The sequence below is a fragment of the Ptychodera flava genome, unplaced genomic scaffold (assembly GCF_041260155.1).
Source record: "Ptychodera flava strain L36383 unplaced genomic scaffold, AS_Pfla_20210202 Scaffold_35__1_contigs__length_1935909_pilon, whole genome shotgun sequence".
In the NCBI taxonomy this organism is placed as follows: domain Eukaryota; kingdom Metazoa; phylum Hemichordata; class Enteropneusta; family Ptychoderidae; genus Ptychodera; species Ptychodera flava.
In genome coordinates this window covers 1596651-1624093 of record NW_027248357.1, presented here as the reverse complement: position 1 = coordinate 1624093, position 27443 = coordinate 1596651, and the positions used below count along the sequence as shown (strand labels likewise).

Genomic DNA, 27443 nt, shown 5'->3' with positions numbered 1-27443 from the left:
CAAAATTATACACTAAGGGAAGCAAATCTGAATGAAATAAATGTTGAAAGTAGTAATTGAAGCTAAGATAGGAATAAACTGAATTACTGCTAAAAGGTTGGTTAAAGGCCATTACAGGAATTGGTGAATACCATGGTGTTTGAAACGAAAAGCCAATCTTACCTGCCACTCTTATTACAAAAAGGTCTATAAATATTAGTCAATTTAAGGAGGCAAGATGATTAAGTAGGGCAGCAAAGTCATGGTCATCTTTTTGTCTAATACCTTGTGTAAGATAAACTTCACATAAATCTTGCTATAGATTTGTTGCTAATGGGCAATAACTGTGTTTCAGATCATATTTGAGAGCAATCCATCCATGACAGGTTTTAACTGTAATATATCTTCTATTTAGAGGAGAGAAACTTCTCAAATAATTATTGTTCCCTGTAATTTCCTGTGAGAACACACGGACAGATGGTCAGGACAGATGCTTGTGCTAGCTTGATAACTAACCTAAAACTTGTAACTCCATTGTCTAGGAGTAAAGACTGTAACATGTGATGTCCTGCATACTTAACCCTTTCACCACAATGGTTTTAGCCAACCCATTGTTATCAATGGTGATCTTGGACCTGCCTACAGGGAACTGGGGGTGAATAGGTTAATCTCTGGAATGTGAATGTCAAAGTCTGTATATTGACTCAAGGATGTTTACTCAAGATTGAAGTGAGCAGATATGAGATATTATCATACATGCTATGCCTGTATTGCCATTCTTCTATTGTTCAGACGGTACTGATATGAGCCCATATTTTAACTAGTGAAAATACGAATTATATTTTCACTGTAACCGAACTACTTACAGCGACGCGGACGCGTGACTTTCGCTGTATGCATGACCTTCGTTGGATAAACATATAAAACAGCTGAGCGAATAAGACAAATGACAATCCGAAACGTCATTATGATTATATGGTCAAAATTTTGTTGTTTGCAGTCACTTCATGGGCATTGCCCTTAGGCACAAGTACAGTTGTACCAAAAACATACAAACAAACGTATTGAAAATTTGTATAATTTGCCGACACCTGTCAATTCACGGCCGGTCCTGTGGCGGTGCACGGTGCAGTGTTTTCGTGTCATCTACGCTGCTGAAGATTACACCATGGAAGTATCATTACACGTAAAGATATCGGTTGACAGAGCATCATGATAGAATCGGTTTACGACAAGTTTCCTGTTGTTCTGGGCGGTGACATCGTTTACAGTCGTAAATGAGCCACGAAAATCCAACCGCACTGAAAATACTCGCAACAGACAAGGTTGAAGCCTTGAAGGTGCACATATTTCCGATTTGTACCTGTCAGTTCACAGGTCATGATCGTGTCTGGTGGCCGGTGGCGCCGATGAGGTGCGGGTTTCAGATACAATGTGCCATCTAGGGAAAGTCAAACTTTCGCTTCGGTTGTTAAAGGAAGTTTAGTTCTATTTAGGCAAGCCAGGAAGGAAAATATACGAGCAGAAGACGGAAATACCTTTGAAATGTACTTTTATTCGTACAGCAACAAAATCACGAACGAGTTACGACACTACAGCTTACAGTGTACTCACTTCATGTTTTCACTAATCCGCTTATACTGAGATGGTAAATTCGGCATATTTGACGTCTTGGAACATGTATAATTCTTCGAGATAAACTGACTGGTAGTGGTACGGGTATTATATCCACTGTATGTGCATTCATAGATGTCGTAGAGCTGCTTGCTCTGTGCTCTAAGCTGTTCATACTCGATAAGAGTTTGAGCGTGGCGCGAGTATTTTGACCCGATTTTGGCGGCCTCATAACTTTCACGCAGGGATGAGGTTATGTATTGCAACACGAAAACACACCCATTTTGTGAACTTCCGCCTATGTTTTACATCCACCGTCATTTTAAACTAAAGATAAATCTTCTTCAAATTGTGAAAACCTGTGTCGACATCGTAATATTTAAATTGTTTGCTGTAAAAGTGCTCCATAAACCCTCCTTTGCAGTGGAATGGCCCAATAGCGGAATAATATCAAGAAGTGATACGGTTGTCATCACTCCTTAGCAACCAACTTTTTATAAGTACAGCCTGGAGGAAGCAAGGTCGATTTCAAGTTGATTTCGTTGCTAATTTCGGAGCGTCTGTAGGAAAACAGTCATAACCAAAGCATGCATGTATGATAAAGGGGTTATTACACGAAGTTAGGGCGATACCGCGTCGTATTCTCGTGATGTGTCCGTATTTTGACTCGTTGCTGCGCAACTCGTCAAAATACGGACACATCACTCGAATACGACACGGTATCGCCCAAACTTCGTGTAATAACCCCTAAATATGACAAATGCCTAGGGTCGTCTCAAATGTGAGAATCTATGAAATATGAAATATGAAATAGTTTTTTGATGCCCAAAAGAGCAAGGAAATCTCTGATACTTCCATTCAGTGCATCCTCCATGTTTCTAGCATTCATCTAACACACATTTCTGTTCCATAACTCATAAAACAGTCCAAAATGCAGGATTGGTGTACCTTCCAAAAATACACATATGGAAGGCCCCTAAAATCAATTAGTTAAAAAAGGGGTCAACAATTTCCCATATCTATCTAACCGCTGATCCGTTTGGCACCATTTTGAGGAATTGGAACCTTGAACATGGTCTAAACATCTGTACCAAATATCAACACAGTCTGTTCAGCAGTTTTTGACTTTTTGTCGTTTACGGAAAATTTTCACTGTCCGACATCCACTCAACCCCATCACAATAACATGATGACCTACGGTCATTATGTTAAAAAACTGAGACAGGTTTTTAGAAACAACCTATTGTACAAACGTCTGTGGAAATCTGGTGAAGTTCCGTTCACTTGTTCTTGAGTTAAAACTCTTTTGAGCGTGCTGCAATGTGACAAAATGCCAAATAGAGAAAAAGGCGATTTTAATAGTAAATTGGTTGTTTTTTCTTTGAATGACCATAAATAAGTACCTGACTAACAAAACATCAAAACAAAATAGTTAAATTAACTATATTCAACCCCCAAAGCATATTCACTCATTGAAATCATTGTCAACAGCCGAAATGAGGCTAAAAGGGTGATTTTCAGGAGCCATGTACCTATTCAGAGTGCAATCTACTCACTGGCTGGTGACTTAATAAACGGCGAGAGTGCCAGGGAAGGAATTATGCATTAATATGCTGAAGATTAGCTGTAAGAGTTAGATAGAGTATTAACTGTTCAACCCAAAATATGCTATGGCATAACTGCTAAGGCAACTCGGTGCCGTTTGTGGACACAAGCATAATACAATGTAATATGTCAGCATTTGATCTCGTAAAAGGCACTGATGGAGCAATCCTGATAATGAGTGATACAGCGAATAGAACATTGCTGCATCTGCCGCAGATACTGATCTAACAGAAATCTGACTGTGTTGAGAAGCATTAAGTAGTGTGAAGTTAATTGAGGGTTCATTTGCATATTTAATGAACTTTGTAATTGGGGATATAACTAAGAAATTACGGTAACAAATTTGGTGAAGCCTGCTTTAGATATTGGTCTGATAAACATCTCATGTGAAATACCTTGTGTGAAGCACTGAGCAAAGTCACATTAATAAAGAGCTCATTTGTATATTCAATGAAGATTTGTAATTAGTCAAAGAACTCTGAAACAACTGCATCAAATTTGATAAAATCTGCTGCAGATACTAATCCAACAGATATCTGACGACTGGTTGTGAAGCATTGAGTAGTATGAGGTTACATTGAGGGTTCATTAGCATTTTTAATGAACTTAGTAATTAGTAATATAACTCAGAAATTATGGCATCAAATTTGGTGAACCTGCTATGGGTATTGATCTGATAAACATCTTGTTGTTGCGATTAGTGCTGAGCAGCGTCAAGCTAATTAAGGGTTCCTTTGGAATTTAATAAACTTTGTAATTAATAACATTACTCTGAAATTTCTGTATTAAATTTAATGGAATGTGCTAAAGATGTTGATCTGATAGATATATCTAATTGTCTAATGAAGCATTGAGGAGTGTCAAGGTAATAAAACACTCTTTTGCATATTGAATGAAGTTTTGTAATTAATGATTTAACTTCGAGAGTACTGTGTGAAAGTTTATGAAACCTGCAACAGATTTCTGAATCTTTTGTAAAGCATACTACTATGTAAGGAACTTGTTGTACACAACATGAGCACATTCATTCCACATCTGGTTTGAACTTCATGCGCATTGAAAACTGATTAACACCACTTAACATTTCTGTGGTGTAGACTGTTTCTGGAGTCATTTTGGCTGACATGAACCAATCAATGGTTGTCCCAACACATTGTGTGTCATTGCCATTTTTAGGGGCCCAAGCCTACTGCTGGGCCCCTATTGGTTTTACTGGAGTTCAATATTCTTCTTCTTCCTAAGATTCTTCTTCTTCCGTAACTTTTTTGTCAACCTAGAACTGAACATGGGGCCCGGGGGCACCGACGTCCTTGTACCTCCTTACTGTTTATTATTTGCCATAAATGTGAAATTTGGCAAAAAGTCAAATTGTTTGGACATAAATGAAAGTTATTTGAACTGGTTGGTTACTGCTCCAGCATAAGTTCAAGTGTGGATTCTAAGTATCAACAGCCTGATATGTGTGAAAGTGAATTAAGAATAAGAGATGGGACTCGATAGGATCAACAATATCTAAAACAGGAAACGGTGAACTTATATAATACAGAAGGGGAGAAAAATTTAGCCACAAAATATTGTAATATAATTGACAATGGCTAATCTATAAATCAAATTACGTAAACTGGATTGTTGGCATTGTATTTATTGTCCATCAAATAGAAAATAAATTTGGGCCATTGACTGGCACATTTGCTTGTTACACTCACCACACTTGTACTTAGTATTTGGAGTGTACACCTATCTACAATACAATGATAAAAAGTTTGGACTCTGTAGGTCAACAGTGCATCTTTAATGTATGAGACTAAATAAGCTTACCCCTCAAGTACCGGTATGTATAGGCCAAAAACAATATTTAATTTTGAATTATGTAGTGCAGGGAAGGACATACAATATGGTGAAAAGCAAACTAAATATAACAAGCGACCTAGCGGCCGATATAGCTCCGCTGTGTTTATGTAGAGAATAACTATATTTTTGACACATGTTGATGGAGAAGGTGGAAATCTTTTATAGCTCAATGCTATGGCCAGAAAAAAGTGGCTAAAATAAGCTGCAAAAATACACGATTGAAGATTTCATCATACTTTGAATATCTTATATCGAATCATCTCTAAGAACATGTCAACCAAAGCTATCTGATGAGTAGTTTTTTTGAGAATAAAATTTTCTGAAAAAAAATGGCAACAATTGCCCCCAAAAATAAAGATTGCAGATTTCATCATAATTTCAAAAGATCAAATTTAGTTCATCTATAGAAACCTGTATTCCAAATTTCAAAGCTGTTAGACCAGTACTTTTTGAGAAATACATTTTTTGACCAAAAATGGGAAAAATTGCCTCAAAAATATATAATCGGAGATTTCATAATCATTTCAATAAATATCATTAAGATCATCTGTAGGAACCTGTATATCAAATTTCAAAGCTATCAGATTAGAAGTTTTGGAAATACACATTTTTTGACCAAAAATGGCAAAAGTTGCCCCAAAAATACAAAATTACAGATTTCATCAGAAATTCAATATATATTACTTGGCTCATCTGTAGAAACCTGTATACCAAATTTCAAAGCTATCAGACCAGTACTTTTTGAGAAACACATTTTTTGACCAAAAATGGCAAAAATTGCCCCAAAATTACAAAATTGCAGATTTCATCATAATTTCAACAATTATCATTAAGGTGATCTGTAGGAACCTGTATACCAAATTTCAAAGCTATCAGATGAGTAGTTTTGTGAAAATAGATTTTTGACCAAAAATGAAAAAATTACCTCAAAAATTCAAATTTGCAAATTTATCCACACAATTTGATAAACTCTGAAACAGGTCATCCCTTTGGACCTAGATCCTAAATTTCAAAGTTACCTGACATGCAGTTTTGAAGATTTGAAAGATTTTTTGACCAAAAATTACAAAAATGGCCTAAAAATACAAATATTCAAATTTCACCATGATTTGAACAAACCTAACAAAAGTAAACTGTATATCAAATTTCAAAGCAATCGGACAGGTGGTTCCAGAGAAGAAGATTTTTTTTACCAAAAACACCAAAAATTGCCCCAAAAATACAATATGCAAATTTCACCACAATTTGAACAAACTTAAGTGAGGTCACCCCAAGTGAACTGCATATAAAATTTCAAAGCAATTGGACTTGCGGTTTCAGAGGAGAAGGCAATTGTTGACGGACGACGACGGACGACGACGACGGACGACGACGGACGACGGACGACGACGGAAAATCAACCTATTTGATAAGCTCCGCGTCGCTGACAGCGGAGCTAAAAACTGAATATACAATTATATGGAAATGTTGTTTTACAGTCATGAGTATCTGGTGTGTGCCAAGAGACAAATATTAAAATTGGACAGTATCATCCTGACCACAGTTGTCGGTATAAAATATTATGCTATTCACGATAGTTATACAACATAGCTTGCATTTTGTTCACAGTAGAACTGAGTTTTACATGTAAGATAACTTTCTCGTAAACTGTAAATTCTGGCTTCTGGCAGCTCAAACGTCGCAATACTACATTTTTTGATATGATACGGAGTGACTTGCACACATATGCAATATGCAGTGACAATCGATATATTCATAGTAAGAGTACTACATTCAAGCATAGTGATGTTAACAACTACATGCATGCAGGTGCACGATTTCAAGTAGCCACGAGGAAATTCTAATGGTCTTTTAGTGGAAATATAGGTATTAAACAACAGTGAAACAAACAATATTAGTTATCGTGACCGTGCTAAAGTGCAATCTCGGATCATGTATGATCTGATGATCCTGCCAAATTGCCATGTCGGATTATGCCGTGATTCTGAAGTGCGCGTACTTCCTTAGTAAATCGGTCAACATAAGCACACACTGTCTTTAGCGATCGAAGTCAACAATGATGTCAAAATCAATGCACAACTGATGAAATTACCCAAAATAAGCAACAGAAAACTAAAAGTTATCACTGTGTCGAAAGGACAGTACATCAACATAAAACGACGCTAGTTTGTTATTAAATGGACGTAGAAGGAGAGAGAGCGTTCCCTCGCTCTCACCCAGCTATTAGTACGGGCCGCCGGTGGGATTGCCTCGCTAAAGCAATGGCTTCGCCGGTCGGGTGAGTACCGAGTACGGAGGCCATCATTCTTCAGTCTATCGAAGGAGCGTTTCGTGCCAAAAAATACATGACAGCAACAAAAGTACCATCACTGTGAACTTCATATTTACAAAACATCATCAAATACACGCTAAAAACTTCAAAACGTCAAAATTCGCAACACCCGAGAAACAAGATGGCGTCGGTTTGATTTTTCAAAGTCCTTGCAAAACAACACTAACTTGTTATGAGCGCATGCGCATATTAAGGGGAGACCCATTTGATTTCGGGGGGTATGTAGGAAGTGGGTGTGGGAACTTTGTTTTTGACAGAGACAACTTTTTATTTTTACTGTCAGACCTGCATCAATTTTTTTATTCAAATGGAGTAGCAGTGCAATTTTTCAAATTTAAGCCAGTGTTTCACATATCACAGGATGGTTTTATGTATTCATTTTACATTCCAACAAATGAAAACAAAATGGAAAGTCTAGTATATATACAACTTTAAATTATAGAACACTTTTTGGCAAATCAACTGTGATCAGTACTATACCTGCTTTCTTTAAAACAGTCAATTCCTTTTAAGTTTTCAGGGGAGATGTTATCTTTTGTGGTCAGAGAAACAAGGCTCACACATTGTATTTCATTATATTTGTTGTTCCTCAATTTTTCATTGACAACTTGTAATCTTTCTAACATATTTATATTGAGAGAATAATATATTGGTTTTAACACTAGTTTATTGACTCCTGTCTTGTGTTTTAAATTTTTACAATTTACAGAAGTCAAATAGTCCCATCTACATATATTGCCTATGCCATTGAGATATTGGAACAGAAATCCTGAAATTTGATTTCTTGGGTCAGACAAGCGACCTAGCGGCGATATAGCTCCGCTGTGTTTATATAGAGAATAACTATTTTTGACACATGTTGATGAAGAAGGTGAAAATCTTTGATAGCTCAATGCAGTGGCCAGAAAAAAAGTGGCTAAAATAGCTGCAAAAATACACAATAGAAGATTTCATTGTACTTTGAATATATCACATTGGATCATCCCCAAGAACATGTCAACCAAAGCTATCTGATGAGTAGTTTTTGGAGAATAAAATTTTCTGATTAAAATGGCAACAATTGCCCCCAAAAAAAAATTTGTAGATTTCATCATAATTTCAAAAGATCAAATTTAGTTCATCTATAGAAACCTATATACCAAATTTCAAAGCTGTTGAACAGTACTTTTTGAGAAACACATTTTTTAACCAAAAATGGAAAAAATTGACCCAAAAATTCACAATTGCAGATTTCATCATAATTTCAAAAAATATTACTTAGTTCATCTATAGAAACCTCTATACCAAATTTCAAAGCTATCAGGTGAGTAGTTTTGGAAATACCGGTATACATTTTTTGACCAAAATTGGCAAAAATTGCCCCTAAAATACAAAATTACAGATTTCATCAGAAATTCAATATATATTACTTAGCTCATCTGTAGAAACCTGTATACCAAATTTCAAAGCTATCAGACCAGTACTTTTTGAGAAACACATTTTTGACCAAAAATGGCAAAAATTGCCCCAAAATTACAAAATTGCAGATTTCATCATAATTTCAATAAATATCATTAAGGTGATCTGTAGGAACCTGTATACCAAATCGCAAAGCTATCAGATGAGTAGTTTTGGAAATACACATTTTTTGACCAAAAGTGGCAAAAATTGCCCCAAAAATACAAAATTGCAGATTTCATCATAATTTCAATAAATATCATTTAGTTCATCTGTAGGAACCTGTATACCAAGTTTCAAAGCTATCAGATGAGTAGTTTTGGAAATACACATTTTTTGACCAAAAATGGCAAAAATTGCCCCAAAAATACAAACTTACAGATTTCATCAGAAATATATATTACTTAGTTCATCTATAGAAACCTGTATGCCAAATTTCAAAACTATCAGACCAGTACTTTTTGAGAAATACATTTTTTGACCAAAAATGGCAAAAATTGCCTTAAAAATGCAAATTTGCATATTTCTGCACAATTTGAACAAATCTGAAAAAGATCATCTCCAGGGACATATGTACCGAATATCAAAGCTGTCTGACCGGTAGTTTTGAAGGAGAAGATTTTTAAAGATAATTTTACCAAAAATGACAAAAATTGCCATTAAATACAAATATGCAAATTTCACCACAATTTGAACAAATCTGACTGAAGTCACCCTAAGTAAACTGCATATCAAATTTAAAAGCAATCAGACAAGCGGTTTCAGAGAAGAAGATTTTTTTTACCAAAAACACCAAAAAATGCCCCAAAAATACAAATATGCAAATTTCACTACGATTTGGACAAACTTAAGTGAGGTCACCCCAAGTGAGCTGCATATAAAATTTCAAAGCAATTGGACTTGCGGTTTCAGAGGAGAAGGCAATTGTTGACTGACGACGACGACGACGACGACGGAGGAAAATCAACCTATTTGATAAGCTCCGCGTCGCTGACAGCGGAGCTAAAAAGGGAAGGAAAACATCGAGTGCACTGAGGTGTAAAGTAGTGAATGCTTATATCATGAGTGCTGGGGGAAAAAAAAAAACACATAAGAATTGCTAGTGGTAAAAACATTTGCGCTGCCTATGGCAGCATAAAGGCAAAGAATACATGAGAATGAAGTTTCCAAAATTTTGCTCATTTCAAGTGCATTGTGACAATTCCTTTTTTATTTCTGTCTGTTATGAGAATTTTTTTTCTCAAGCCATTACAGGCTTAATTTTTTTCTTTTATTTCACCTGGTGACAATTTTTTTCTCAAAATCCTCCATACCCCCCAGAAATCAAGTGGTTCACCCCTATGTGAGCCCCTGACCTATACGGGCCAGTGGATTACTTCCTCAGTAGAACTGATATGCCTGCCAGTATCGGTGTTTATCGCCTACGGAGGCCATCATTCTTCAGTCGATCAAAGGCGCCTTTCGTACAAAAAAATACACGACAGCCGCAAAAGTGCATCACTGTCAACTTCATAACTATAGAACATATTGAAATACACAGTGAAACGTTCACAACGTAAAAAATGTTCCCATATTGAGAAACAAGATGGCGTCCGTTTCGATTCTTCAATTCAGATTTTGTCCTACAGTTGTGAGCATGCGCAGACGGTAGCTTCAGCGAAAGTGAGTCAAAATCAAGTAAATATAAAATAAAAATGGATAAAAATATTGTTTAAAAATAACACAAGGCATGTATCACCAAATTTTGAACATTTCTGACGGCATTTCAACTATACGAACACCCATGCCAAACATCACAATAATCAAATCAGTGTTTTGAGGAAAAATTGAAAATAGTGGTTTTCAGAAAAAAGCTAAAAAAGTGACTTTAAAATGATTCAATCAAAAAAGAAAAAAACACCATTTGAGATACATGCCCAAGTGACCACCAGACCAAATTTCAGAAAAAGTTACTGAAGCGTTTCTGAGATACCTGCGTCCACAGCATACGGCCCACTATGTTGGCCATATTGGCCGCGCCATCACATTAGTACCTTGTGCCCACAGGGCACAAAGTACTAAAAACCGCTTACTGTAAAGTTCTCAAACTTGCAGCGCTAATAGACACTCATAAGTACTTGTGCACCTTGGTATACAAATTTCGAATGGTCACGTGACTTAGCGGCCATATTGGATTTTCCAAAATACCGTCTAGGACACTATGTGCTCACATTCGGCTTGAATTGGTCCATTCAAGAAATATTTAAACCAGAAAAACAAGAATGACAAAAGCAAATAAGGTCTCCAACTTAGGTACTGTAGGTCATCTTTAGGAACATCCATATCAACTTCTATAGCAATGGGACAAGCAGATCCTACATACATAAGCAAATGTCAACAAAAAAATTAGCCAGAGAAGGCTTGACAAAAAGAAAAAGTTCAAAGAGTGGGGAAAAAATAAAGAGTGGGAAAAATGTACAAGGGATCTGGTAAAAAGTAATACTACCTCATCAATCTTCTAGACCCTACCCCATCCTGTATATCAAATGTTCCACCCCTTGGTGACCATGTTTACATAAGGACAGATGGCAGGAAATGTATTTACAACCTTGGGAACTTTTTAATTAATGCTATGAGTGCTACCATTTGAATGTAAACAGCACTTAAATTAGTTACAGAAAGTGAAGTGCCTTCCACTGCGGAGGGTAATTACGACATCTGGAATTATCCTGGATCAAAATTTCTAATCACTTCTTGTGTGTCTTACATGGAAAAGTTGTAAAAAATTGATCTGCACTGAAAAAATTTACTTCAGCTGTGTTTTCTGGATCAAATTTTAGTACAAATTGATACCAAATATGACAAAATTATGTTTATAGCCTTCGAAACTCTCTCAGAACATATCCTTGGTTGGTGTAGGTCATTTAAGGTCACAAACTGAGAAAATACTGTCAAGGACAGTGTTTTTTGCTCATATTTGGTTTGAACTGGCGCATCAGAAATATTTAAACCAGAAAAACAAGAATCTTAAAAGCATATAAGGTCTGAAACTTTAGGTAGTGGATGTCAACTTTAGGAACACGCTTAGCAGAGGGACTGTTTCAACAGTCCTTCATGGTTTCAGCAGCTCTGGCAATATCTTTCAGTTCATGAACAATGACAGGAAATGACTCAAGGTTAGAGGAGTAGCCTCTTTCAGTCACTGCCACCACTCCTACACTGCATAATAGGTACACTGCATACAAATAGGTTAGAGATTACAGAACTCCAACTCAGATGCGTGGGCTGTTTCAGTTAATGCCACCACTCTTGTACATTTGCAGGATTTCACAGGAAAAGTACAGTATCTATGTACTTATTTGATAGAAGTATAATATGTAGAGTTCATTGATTCAAGAAGTTCATGAGGTTATTGACATGAAAAATCTACAACACCTTAGGGGTTAAACTTTTGTAAACAGAATAAATCACTTGTGCTAACATAAAATATTGTAAATTTGTTAAAAACTCACCGATGGTACATGTGTTCCAGGCTTGTGATGGAGTTTTTCTTTTTGCTTTTCAAGGTAATCCTTAAATGGTGCCTGTAAAGATTGACCAATATTTGGAATTTGTCTGAAAATAAAGATACTTTCATGGTTAGGATTTCAAAATTAATAAAATCACCCTTTTAAAAGGATCACAGTTGCTTTATTATACATTATAATAACAAATGTACTGTGAGAGTGACAGCTTATTCAAATGTACTCCAGACTGTTGGCAGGATTTGTCATATGATCAACAAACTTTTGAAGAAACCAAATCTCCTCCAAAAGAGGAAGTGCTGGAGTGCATAGTTTCTAGTAAATAGATTTGACCAATATTCATATCTATGTTGTTCATGGACAGAAGTCATGTGATCAATTTGAATTGATCAATTGATAACTTGAATAAACTATAGTAAGAGATGAGATCAGTAGGACTGTTTTGAACAATGTCAAAGGTCTAGTTTCTATATCTGTGGTGTTTAAAATTTTCACCTTTTGAGTTTATTGAGCTAAGATTGCTTATTTTTCGATGTAGACGAACATTCATAATAGAAGCATTGTAGTGCAACAGCTGACAATCCCAATGAACATTGCATCATAAAGAGTCCAAAAATAAACATTCCCTCATGAATAGGTATATATTACATCACTTGTTGATGTATATTCACACCATTCCATTTTCATATACCAAACAAGGATATGCACAGTATGCAAACAGATACCCAGTGAGGTGAAAAAAAAGTATGCAGTGAATCAAAATGACAGTAACAGTAAAGGGAAAAAAGTACTTGGTCCAGGTTCTAGCCAAGGTTTGTTCCAACAAACCAATTGAATGGACTTTAAAAAATACCACAATTATACGGTGTCGCTCAAATTTGATCAGAATTGGTATATACCAGTATGGGTTACCAATGATCAACAGTAAATGTTGTTTCTATCTGTTCAGTGGAGGAAAATTCTACGTGATGTTATGACAATGATTTCTGCACAGTACAACCATAAAAACAACAAGAAATATTTAAACCAAAAAAACAAGAATGACAAAAGTAATTAAGGTCTGAAACTTTAGGAACTGGAGGTCAACTTTAGCAACATGCATAGCAGAAACAAGCCCCTCTTAGTTTGACCATAGATGGTCTCCCCCCCCCCTCTACTGTCTATGGTTTGAACAGGTCTGTTAATATGTAACAGTTCATAAACAATGACAGGAAATGACTCAAGATCAGTGGAGTTGGCCTGTTTCTTACTGGCATGGCATCACTCCTGCATATTTGCAGGATTTCCCTTTTTCTTACCTCATTTGCACATTTTTGACACTGATGTGTTCATTTGAACAAATTCACATCTCAACCCCTGCATCTACCTGTACACCAAATACTGAGATGGTAGCTCTGGCGGTATGGGAGCCTTTGTGTGTGTCGGACATACATCCGCACATACATACCCACAAATATACAGACATACAGACGCCACCGACTCATCATATAAGCTCTTTTTGGTATTTTTATACAAAACCAAATATGAGCTAAAAAGTGTTCAACATGAAATCAGAGTATGGATACTTTTATCCAAAGTTAGTGGAAATAGTGGAAGTAGCTCTTTCTGCACCCATCACTAATGCCTGGCCAGAACGTGGAGCTAGTGCTTTGAAAAGAATTAAAACCAGGTTGAGAAACAGACTTTCAAATAACATGGTGAATTCTTTGCTGCACATAACTGTCAATGGACCAGACTTGTATTCTAATGAAGCCAGAACTGTTGTGAAAAAAGCTGTTCAAAATAGGCTAAGTATTAAGCCAAGGAAAACACTAAAACAATCAAAACTTCATAGGGAAGGAACAGAGACAAATGACAATGAAACAGACAAACAAAGCACAAGTACAACAATGGTAGATCAGAGTGTTCAGGTTGGGGAAGAGGATATCCTAGAGAATTTGATTGATGAAATTCAAGAGGCTAAAGCAGTATTTAATGATCTGTGCAATGTAAATTCAAGTGATGAGTCTGGATTTGAGGAAAGTGAGGGAGAATATTGATACTTTTCTCCAATAATTCACAGCATAATCCCAATGAGTGTATCTTGCATGTCTGTAATAGATTCACTGTGAAATAAAAATTGTTACTCCATGATAGAATGGGTTGACAGTACTTTTTTTTACCCAAATTGATCAAAAAAGCTTTAAAATGAATACAAATTTGATAATTACAGGGTGTAAAATAATGTCATTTTCATTGGACAATTTCAAAATTTCCGAACTAATGCCCGCCTATAAATTTTCCTTGCCCACCGATCAGAAAACATATCTACATCACTGTAGAAACATGCATATCAACTTCTATAGCAATGGGACAAGCAGATCCTACATCATTGGCAAATGTCAATACAAAAAATACTACCAATGGCGCTTGGACATAATGACCGCCTAGTATTATTGGCATTATCAACAACCCCACTCACTGTGAATTGGCAGACCATGAAGTCAATGTGCAACATATAGCTGAAAGACTATTTTTCACATTGCGATTTTAAGCCCATTTTATGAGAAAAGGGACATGTATATGTACATGGAGAAAAAGCAGAAGACATATTTGTAAATCAGTGGTTTGTTGAGTGACAATCATGTATGCATCTCTTGAAAAATTTTGTGGTTAAAAGGTATAACAGTAGTGTAAGAATAATGAGGTTAGAATAAGTGTAGTAAAGCTAAGTTGACAGTAATTAAGATTACAAAATTATACACTAAGGTTACTGCTAAAAGGTTGGTAGAAGGCCACCACAGGAATTGGTGAATACCATGGTGTTGGAAACGTAAAGCCAATCTTGCCTGCCACCCTTATTACAAAAAGGTCTATCAATATTAGTCAATTTAAGGGGGCAAGATGATCTACTAGGGCAGCAAAGTCATGGCTATCTTTTTGTTTAATACGGTACCTTGACTAAGTTCATGAACTTTACATAAATCTTGCTATATTTGTTGCTAATGGGCAATAACTGTGTTTCAGATCATTTGAGAGCAATCCATCCATGACAGGTTTAAATTGTAATATAGCTTCTATTTAAGGAGAAAAACTTCTCAAATAATTTTTTGTTCCCTGTAATTTCCTGTGAGAACACACGGACAGATGCTCAGGACAGATGCTGGTGCCAGCTTGATAACTACCTAAAACTTGTAACTTCATTGTGTAGGAGCAAAGACTGTAACATGTGACGTGGTGGATACTTAATCCCTGGAATGTGAATGTCAAAGTCTGTATACGGACTCAAGGATGTTTACTTTACAAATGCCTAGGGTTGTCTCAAATGTGAGAATCTAAAATATGAAATGTTTTTTTTATCGCTTTTGTTGCCCAAAAGAATGCGGAAATCTCTGATACTTCAAATCATGTACATGTACATCAACACTTTCATCAAGTAAATAATTTTGAAATAACATATATGAAACCAGAATTTGTAACTAGGTGTTTGAAGGAATTGTGCAATAACAAGGCGACTGGATTAGACAATCTGAGTGCTAAGATGCTTAAATTATCTGCTACTATCATTGCCCCCTCACTATGCAAAATTTTCAATCTTAGTATAAAATCTGGTATATTTCCTGATCAATGGAAAGTAGCCCGAGTTGTTCCCTTGTTCAAGGCTGGTTCAAAACAAGACCTTTGTAATTACAGACCAGTTTCAATACTACCAATTGTCTCCAAAATCATTGAAAAGCATGTGCACATTCAGTTGTACAAGCATATCAAGCCGCTATTGAACAATTCTCAATCAGGATTTAGAGAGCACCATTCGTGCGAAACAGCCTTGATTAAACTTAGCAACTTGTGGCTAAAAGCTATGGATAATGGAAATATTAATGGAGTAGTGTTTTAGGATCTGAAGAAAGCTTTTGATCTGGTTGATCATAGTGTATTGTCAGAAAAATTATCAATTTACAGGTGCAATGATAAATCTCTTCGGTGGTTTAACTCTTACCTACAAAATCGCATGCAATTGGTTCAATTTAGAAATTTTTACTCTACAAAGCAACATATTTTGACTGGCGTTCCCCAAGGTAGTATACTTGGGCCTTTATTTTTCATCATTTACACAAATGATTTGCCACTTTATATTGATAATAACATTGACATGTACGCAGATGATTCAACCATAACTACCAGTGCAAAATGTATTCAAGAAATTGAGACAACTTTGAACTCTGACTCAAAAATGTTTATAATTGGTGTAAGAATAATAGAATGGCCATTAATTGTGACAAGACAAAGACAATGATTGTAACAACGCAACAAAAACGTAGACATTTAAATAAACAAACTTTAGACTGTTATCTTGGTGAAACGGAATTGCAAGCAGTACACTGTGAAAAGATTCTTGGTACGCTTGTCGATGAAAATCTGTCATGGAAGCAGCACTGTGACAAGATTTTTAAAACATAGGGCCAAAGTCCCTGAAGCTACTATAGACATGGATACAAAATTAAGTATTTCCTGACTGTATGAAATTATCTCACTAAGGTCATCCTACGGACAAGTAAACTAAATATTAAAGCTGTCTGACCAGCGGTTTTGAAAGAACAAGCAACTCAACAGTTGACAGAGCTCTGTTGAGTTATGTAGAGAATAACCTTTTGTGACACATGTATTGATGAAGAAGAAGGTGGATATCTTTGATTAACATTGAGTTCTGTTTAATAAGTTGAGACTGTACATACTCAGAGAAAGCACACTGAAGAGACAAAGGTTTGAAACTTAAGAAGTTCAAGGTCATCAAAAGCATTATAAGGAATCATGTTACACTTCATTGCACTGTTTACACAGATTGCATAATTGCTATAAATAGCACATGAGGAATCTTTATACAGCCCAGCTTTACCATAAAAACCCTATCACTTTGACCACTCTTTTAATTGACCACTCTATTTTTTTCCTCAAAAAGTAATTTTATTTTATCCTTACCAAGTCAACCATAAATGGAAATTAGAACTTTCTCTATCTCTATCTCTATCTCTATCTCTATTGACTATTTTGAGCAATTTCTTTTAGATAACATACAGGGCACAATAAATGACGGTTCAGAATATGTCAAAGTTGGGATTCAGGAAAGTTGCCTTTACATGTTTTAATCCTCCAAGATGGTAAGCATTTCACTATGAACTGTCAAAAAAAGTTGAACTTTCTGATAATTTTACACTAAAATTATTTTGGCTTTGATGATTTCCTAATTAATTCAATTATTTAAAATCATATTAATTATTTTTTCTGGGTGAATTGATAGGGTTTATACAGTACAAGAATTACATACAATGTAAGTCAAATTTTGACCAAAAATGACAAAAAAATTCCTTAAAAATACAGATTTGCATATTTCATCACAATTTGAACAAATCTAAGTTGGGTTACCCTAGGGACCTGTATACCAAATAACAAAGCTGTCTGACCAGCGGTTATGAAGAAGAAGATTTTTTACCAAAAACACCTTTTTTGGCATTAATTTGCCTATTTTCAACAATATCAAAAAATTAAAAAAAACAGTTTCTCAAAATCGTATTTTTCATCTACACAACAAATATCAAATCAGTAAGTACTGCGGTTCTCAAGATATTTGAGTGGACGGACGCCTCACAAACGGACATACATACATACATACATACATACATACATACATACATACATACATACATACATACAGACTGACGACGGACGCCGGACGGATACCCATCCCAATAGCTTCTATAGACTATAGTCTATAGTAGCTAAAAAGTAAATAGTAATATTGCTTTGCTCAAGAGAATAAGACAGTTTTTACCTATGAATATAAGAAAACTTTTTTATAATAGCTATATTTTACCACACTTGGATTACTGTTGTCATTTATGGGGAGCATCACCGTTTATGAAAAGGTTGCATAAGATTCAGAAACGTGCTATCAGAGTGATGTTTGATGCAAGGTATAATGCTTCGACCGAGCATTTATTTAAAACAATGCATATAATGCCATTACCAGATAGAATAGTTTATAAGAATGTTTGTATGGTTTTTAAATGTTTAAATAATCTTGCACCGCAATATATGACAAGTCTTTTTACCGAAATTGATCATAAAAGAGTTACAAGATCCAGGATGCAAAAATTGTTAGTGGTTCCTGCAACAAATAAGGATTTTTATCGAAAAGGGTTTACTGTAAATAGTGCCAATCAGTGGAATAATGTCGATTTAAATATAAGATCTAGTAACTCATTAAGCAGTTTTAAAACAGCTTACCTGAAAGCTTATTGGGTATAATTTTTTGTGTTTGTGAGTTTTAGTTTTCTTGTTAGGGTTTCGAGACCACGGGTCCGAAACCCTCTAGTAATCGTTCCGTTTTTTATTATTATTATTATTATTAGGGTTTCGACACCATGGGTGCGAAACCCTATTGTAATCGTTCTGTTTTTTATTATTATTATTCTTCTTACGACGAGCTTTTGCAGCTACCACGCGAACACCGTTGCACCTAGAGACTTCATATTTGGTACACAGGTACAACTCACCAAAAGTAATTTTTTTGTCACATGACCATAACAAAAGGTCACGTGACCTTTCGGCCATTTTGAAAATAAACTTTAAAATTGACCTCATTTGCATAAAAATTAACCAATCAAAATTCTGTCCTAAATTTTTGTAGACCATAGGGTTAGGCCCCTTCATGCCAAATATCAAGGTCACAGGTGTTGCCGATTTTGAGAAGAAGATTTTTAAAGTATTATTTTTCTGATTTTTCAGTGACCTTTGACCTCCCCTATAGATTTACAAATGCCTATTATAGGCTAGCCAATAGAGCTAGGAGTCTGGTTCTTTTTCGACATAGACGATCATTGGCTGTTAATGTTCACCGAAATATTTTGGGTCAGGTCACGTGACCTTGACCTCATTAATTATGCGCATATCTAATTCTAGGCTAACCAATAGGGCTAGAGATCCGAATTTTGGTATACAGGGACTACTATGGGATAGAAATCTATTGCAAATATGTCACGTGACCAGACCTCATTAATTATGCGCATATCTAATTCTAGGCTAACCAATAGGGCTAGAGATCCGAATTTTGGTACACAGGGACTACTATCGGATAGAAATCTATTGCAAATATGTCACGTGACCAGACCTCATTAATTATGCACATATCTCATTCTAGGCTAACCAATAGGGCTGGAGATCCGAATTTTGGTACACAGGGACTACTACGGGATAGAAATCTATTGCAAATATGTCACGTGACCAGACCTCATTAATTATGCGCATATCTAATTCTAGCTAACCAATAGGGCTAGAGATCAGAATTTTGGTACACAGGGACTACTATGGGATAGAAATCTATTGCAAATATGTCACGTGACATTGACCTCATTAATTATGCGCATATCTAATTCTAGGCTAACCAATAGGGCTAGAGATCCGATCTTTGCTACACAGGGACTACTATGGGATAGAAATCTATTGCAAATATGTCACGTGACCAGACCTCATTACTTATGCGCATATCTAATTCTAGGCTAACCAATAGGGCTAGAGATCCGAATTTTGGTACACAGGGACTACTATGGGATAGAAATCTATTGCAAATATGTCATGTGACCAGACCTCATTAATTATGCGCATATCTAATTCTAGGCTAACCAATAGGGCTAGAGATCCGAATTTTGGTACACAGGGACTACTATGGGATAGAAATCTATTGCAAATATGTCACGTGACTAGACCTCATTAATTATGCGCATATCTAATTCTAGGCTAACCAATAAGGCTAGAGATCCGAATTTTGGTACATAGGGACTACTATGGGATAGAAATCTATTGCAAATATGTCACGTGACCAGACCTCATTACTTATGCGCATATCTAATTCTAGTCTAACCAATAGGGCTAGAGATCCGAATTTTGGTATACAGGGACTACTATGGGATAGAAATCTATTGCAAATATGTCACGTGACCAGACCTCATTACTTATGCGCATATATAATTCTAGGCTGACCAATAGGGCTAGAGATCCGAATTTTGGTACACAGGGACTACTACGGGATAGAAATCTATTGCAAATATGTCATGTGACTAGACCTCATTAATTATGCGCATATCTTATTCTAGGCTAACCAATAAGGCTAGAGATCCGAATTTTGGTACAAAGGGACTACTATGGGATAGAAATCTATTGCAAATATGTCACGTGACCAGACCTCATTACTTATGCGCATATCTAATTCTAGGCTAACCAATAGGGCTAGAGATCCGAATTTTGGTACATAGGGACTACTATGGGATAGAAATCTATTGCAAATATGTCACGTGACCAGACCTCATTACTTATGCGCATATCTAATTCTAGACTAACCAATAGGGCTAGAGATCCGAATTTTGGTACACAGGGACTACTATGGGATAGAAATCTATTGCAAATATGTCACGTGACCAGACCTCATTAATTATGCGCATATCTAATTCTGAGCCAGCCAATAGAGCTAGAGGTCTGATTTTTGGTATAAAGGGATAACTTAGCATTACAATTTTTTTGACAAAATGTCATGTGACCTCGATGACCTTTGACCTTGAATATACGTATATGTCCATAACTCAGTAACCACAAGTGCTACACCCTTCATATTTGGTATGATGGGAGACCTTATGACATCACATCCTGTACCTCATTAATTATGCGCATATCTAATTCTGAGCCAGCCAATAGAGATAGAGGTCTGATTTTGGTGTATGCGGATAACTTAGCAGTACAATTTTTTTGACAAAAAGTCTTGTGACCTTCATGACCTTTGACCTTATATATACATATATGGGCATAACTAAGTAACCCCAAGTGCTAGACCCTTCATATTTGGTATGATGGGAGACTTTATGACACCACATCCTGTACCTCATTAATTATGCGCATATCTAATTCTGAGCCAGCTAATAGAGCTAGAGGTCTGATTTTTGGTATATAGGGATAACTTAGCATAACAATTTTTTTGACAAAATGTCATGTGACCTCGATGACCTTTGACCTCAAATATACATGTATGGCCATAACTAAGTAACCCCAAGTGCTACACCCTTCATATTTGGTATGATGGGAGACCTTATGACATCACATCCTGTACCTCATTAATTATGCGCATATCTAATTCTGAGCCAGCCAATAGAGCTAGAGGTCTGATTTTTGGTATATAGGATAACTTAGCAATACAATTTTTTTGACAAAATGTCATGTGACCTCGATGACCTTTGACCTCAAATATACATATATGGCCATAACTAAGTAACCACAAGTGCTACACCCTTCATATTTGGTATGATGGGAGACCTTATGACATCACATCAGGTACCTCATTAATTATGCGCATATCTAATTCTGAGCCAGCCAATAGAGCTAGAGGTCTGATTTTTGGTATATAGTGATAACTTAGCAATACAATTTTTTTGACAAAATGTCATGTGACCTCGATGACCTTTGACCATGAATATACGTATATGTCCTTAACTAAGTAACCCCAAGTGCTACACCCTTCATATTTGGTATGATGGGAGACCTTATGACATCACATCCTGTACCTCATTAATTATGCGCATATCTAATTCTGAGCCAGCCAATAGAGCTAGAGGTCTGATTTTTGGTATATAGTGATAACTTTGCAATACAATTTTTTTGACAAAATGTCATGTGACCTCGATGACCTTTGACCTCAAATATACATATATGGCCATAACTAAGTAACCACAAGTGCTACACCCTTCATATTTGGTATGATGGGAGACCTTATGACATCACATCCTGTACCTAATTAATTATGCACATATCTAATTCTGAGCCAGCCAATAGAGCTAGATGTCTGATATTTGGTACACTGGCATAAGTATTTGATAGAAGTTCTATGCAAAACTACCAGGTTGAAAGGATGACTTTCACTACCATTTTAACAAATTTGCCAATTATTCATTAGGTAGGTGCAGATCTAATTTATATTTTGCTCTATTGCTGCTATATTGTGTCGAAACCCGGTCATCGCTGCTTGCAGCTATATTTATTATTCTTTTTCTTCTTCTTCTTCTTCCGTCCTCTAAATGCAACTGCCACGCGAACACTGTTGCACCTAGAGACTTCAAATTTGGCACATAGGTAAAACTCCTCACAAGTAATTTTTTGATCACATGACCATAACAATGGGTCACGTGACCTGGCAGCCATATTGAAATTAAACTTTCAACTTGGCTTAATTTGCATAAAAATAAACCAATCAAAATTCTGTTAGATATTTTTGTAGACCATAGGGCTAGGCTTCTTCATGCCAAATTTCAAGGTCATAGGCCCTGCCGATTTTGAGAAGAAGATTTTTAAAGTATTATTTTCACATTTTTCAGTGACCTTTGACCTCCCTATAGATTTACAAATGCCCATTACAGGCTAGCCAATAGAGCTAGGAGTCTGGTTCTTTTTCGACATAGACGATCATTGGCTGCTAATGTTCACCGAAATATTTTTGGGTCAGGTCACGTGACCTTGACCTCATTAATTATGCGCATATCTAATTCTAGGCTAACCAATAGGGCTAGAGATCCAAATTTTGGTACACAGGGACTACTATGGGATAGAAATCAATTGCAAATATGTCACGTGACCAGACCTCATTAATTATGCGCATATCTAATTCTAGGCTAACCAATAGGGCTAGAGATCCGAATTTTGGTACACAGGGACTACTATGGGATAGAAATCTATTGCAAATATGTCACGTGACCAGACCTCATTAATTATGCACATATCTAATTCTAGGCTAACCAATAGGGCTAGAGATCCGAATTTTGGTACACAGGGACTACTATGGGATAGAAATCTATTGCAAATATGTCACCTGACCAGACCTCATTAATTATGCGCATATCTAATTCTAGGCTAACCAATAGGGCTTGAGATCCGAATTTTTGTACACAGGGACTACTGTGGGATAGAAATCTATTGCAAATATGTCACATGACCAGACCTCATTAATTATGCACATATCTAATTCTAGGCTAACCAATAGGGCTTGAGATCCGAATTTTGGTACACAGGGACTACTATGGGATAGAAATCTATTGCAAATATGTCACGTGACCAGACCTCATTAATTATGCGCATATCTAATTCTAGGCTAACCAATAGGGCTAGAGATCCGAATTTCGGTACACAGGGACTACTATGTGATAGAAATGTATTGCAAATATGTCACGTGACCATTCCTCATTAACTATGCGCATATCTAATTCTAGGCTAACCAATAGGGCTAGAGATCCGAATTTTGGTACACAGGGACTACTATGGGATAGAAATCTATTGCAAATATGTCACGTGACCAGACCTCATTAATTATGCACATATCTAATTCTAGGCTAACCAATAGGGCTAGAGATCCGAATTTTGGTACACAGGGACTACTATGGGATAATAATCTATTGCAAATATGTCACGTGACCAGACCTTATTAATTATGCACATATCTAATTCTAGGCTAACCAATAGGGCTAGAGATCCGAATTTTGGTACACAGGGAGTACTATGGGATAGAAATCTATTGTCAATATGTCACATGACAAGACCTCATTAATTATGCACATATCTAATTCTAGGCTAAGGTGATAGAGCTAGAGGTCTGATTTTTGGTATAAAGGGATAACTATGATATTGAATTCTTTTGACAAAATGTCACATCACCTCGACTTCTTTTGACCTCGATTTCACAAATACTACCATAGCCTCCCATCTTTTTGCATATGTATTTCTCTATTGCCCCTGTTGACCGAGATGTCTCGAAACCCGGTGATTGCTGCTTTGCAGCTATATTTATAATTTATTTTTGTTATCTAGTGTGATTGTGCATTTTTTTCTCCTGTGTGCAGGTTCACTCTTGGCCACTTTTCTGTGCATTGTATTGGTCTAGCTTTGTTACGGTAGTCATGTTTCATGTTGTTCTGCTTTGTATCAGTTTGTATGTTCATCTGAGGGCCCTGGGGAAGATAAGCATCTTTACTGAAGCTTACCAGGCTACGCTCGTTAAACAAGGTTTAATAAAATAAAATAAATCAGCGATCTTGCATATTTCTAACATTCATCAAAACAACGTTTCTGTTCCACAACTCATAACACCGTCCAAAATGCAGGATTAGTGTACCTTCCAAAACTACATATATGAAAGACCCCTAAAAATCAATTAGTTAGATAGAAAGGGGGAAGCAATTTTCCAAAACTATCTAAGTACTACACCGTTTAACTCCATTTTTATCAGAACCTTGAACACAATCTGATTATCTGTACCAAATATCAACACAGTCTATTCAGTGGTTTTTGATTTTTTTTTTGTTTGTGGAAAATTTTCACTGTCCGACACCAACTTAACCCATCACAATAACATGATGATTTTCGGTCATTATGTTAAAAATCAGCTACAGAAGACTTGACAAAGAAAAGGTGGAGAGTGGGGATAAAATAATGTATACAGCATCAGGTAAAAAAATTAACGTTACCCCATCAACCTTCTACATTACCCCTCCCCAACGACATCAAATTTTCCACCCTTGGTATTAACCATGTTTACATAAATAGTTAGAATGGCCATATGGCAGGAAATGTAAAAAGGGTGAGCTAATTACAACCTTGGGGATTGTTTAAATACTATCAGTGTTGTCATTCGTATGTAAACAGCTCTTAAGGTAGTTACAGATAGTAAAATGCCTTCCACTGTGAGGGTGATTACGACATTTGAAATTATCCTGAATCCAAATTTCTTATCAGTTCTTGTGTGTCTTACATGCAAATGTTGCAAAATTGGTCCGCAGGGAAAAAATCAACCTCAACTTTGTTTTCTGGGTCAAATTTCACTACAAATTGATACCAAATACGACAAAATTATATTCACAGCCTCAGCCACTGTCTCACAACATATCCTGGGTTGGTATAGGTCATTTAAGGTCACAGACTGAGAAAATTACCAAAAGTATACAAATCAGGGGTTTCCCAACACTTTGAGCAAATTATACCAAATTACAAAGCTATCAGACAAGTAGATTTTGAGAACAAGTTTTCATGACCAAACAAGACAAAATTGTCTTAAAAATATATTGTCTTGACTGAAAATGACAAAATTGTTTTAAAATACACATTTGCATATTTCAGGACAATTTCCACATGTCCAACTATTGTCATCCCTTGGCATCTGTACACCAAATATAAAAGCTGTCTGTCCAGCAGTTTTAAAGATAAAAGATTTTTTATGATTTTTTGACCAAAAATGACAAAAATTGCCCCAAAAACGGTAATTTTGCCAAGTTTGTCATAATTTCACAAATTAGAAGGGTAAACACCCTTGCAAATATCCAGCCCAAACTTGAGAGCAATTGGGCTGGTGGTTTCAGAGAAAAAAACCAAAACATTAAGCAAAATTACAAAATTAAAGATATCTTCTCAATATTCATAAAAATGTACCGGTTCTTAAGTTATTAATTTTTGACCATTTTCACATTTTTAAGCTCATTTGCATAATTTTGGCAATGCAAACTTCGTTTTAACAAAATTCCATCTATAGCCCAGGATGCATCCACACACCAAATATCAAGCTAAAAAGTGCAGCGGTTCGCAAGTTTTTTGATATTGACAGACATACTATACGTACATACATACATACATACATACAGATGCCACCAACGTCAGCTTATACCATAACTTCACATTGGTATACCAAATGTGAGTCAAAAAACCCTTCAAACCAAAGTTCAAAGCATTTTTCTCACACAAAACTGTCATATATACATCCACAGATATGGGAATGTTGATTTATAACCTGACCTCGCTGGATTAAGCAGTAAAGTTTAGTGTCTATACAGATGACACATTTTGTGAATATACTTATGTTATCTTGCATCTTGTAAATAAAAGGCTGGTTATTTACAAGATCTGTATACCACAACCTCTTTTGTCTTCAATACACTAATATTTACTTATCCAAATTTCATTAAAATTTGGATATTTTGTAATCAGATGATCCTTAAGAACTTAAAATCTAAATTTGGTACCAGGTATCTGACATGTGACTCTTGAAGACAAGAATTTTGACCAAAAATCTGAAAAAAATCTCAAAATTTCTAATACCAATTTCATGTTTCACAACCTAAAAAACACATTCATTGTCCCTCCCAACATATATACCAAATAACAAAGTAATCACTCTCTTATCAATAGAAATATTGCAGATTATGAAAAATACTGTCAAGGACATGTGCTCACATTGAGTTTGAATGGATGTTGATCGCAAGCAATTTAAAATCATACCGACTGTAACATGATCGTTGAGAGTTACGAAGCAACGTGTTTTCATGCTGGTGAATCCGCAGACATCCATGAGCAAGGCAAGGCTGATAACAGAATGAGTTCTTAAACTTAAAAAAACAACTAAGTACGTTAGTTTTTGTACCGGTAGTGAAATACGTTTAACACTATATATCGCGTTCTCTGATGTGTCGATACGAGAAGCGACATTGCTGACGACTGCCCATTGCCTTTGAATACCAGTAGCAGTACAGTGGTAGTGGTAAAGCAACGGCATGCTGTTATCAGCGTGGTTGAGTTCATCTACACAATACATCAGTTGCAGATTCAAAATGGCAAGTTCATCGATTTATAAATTCTAATAGTTGATTCAATTTATTTTTTTGTTTTTGCTCCCAAAGAATAAAGCCACACTTGAAAATTCCGTTGAATAGCATTTTGATCGCAATTATTAAAAAATAATACCGACACAAATTTGTACTGTAAATTGTCGTACGTCACAATCAAGATGGCCTTTGACCTACCACTGATCCAGTGCCATGACTTATTTGAAAATGATCGCCGAGACAATACATGTAAATTGCATACAAACAATGTCTGCTCTTTGATTTGGTCCAGTCATTGGAGATTGCCTGCCATCTCAAGGTCATTCGAATGCAAAACTGGATGTATTACCCGGGCAACGTCTCCCGATCGGGACCAAGGCCGAGGGGAAGTCCAAGAAGTGCTGCTAAGGCACGTAAAATAAGCCACAGTTTAGTTGCAGAGGGGGGATAGGGGAGGTCAAAGGTCATAAA

General features: G+C 36.0%; 1 protein-coding gene across 1 annotated transcript in view; it reads right to left on the bottom strand.

Annotated features, from left to right (window-relative positions):
• The window catches only part of LOC139127741 (vacuole membrane protein 1-like), a 74606-nt gene that overhangs the window by 5677 nt on the left and 41486 nt on the right, over positions 1–27443 (bottom strand). The window contains exon 5 of the mRNA XM_070693631.1: positions 12310–12412. Coding sequence (XP_070549732.1) covers positions 12310–12412 — 103 coding nt within the window. The remainder of the gene's footprint in view (positions 1–12309; positions 12413–27443) is intronic.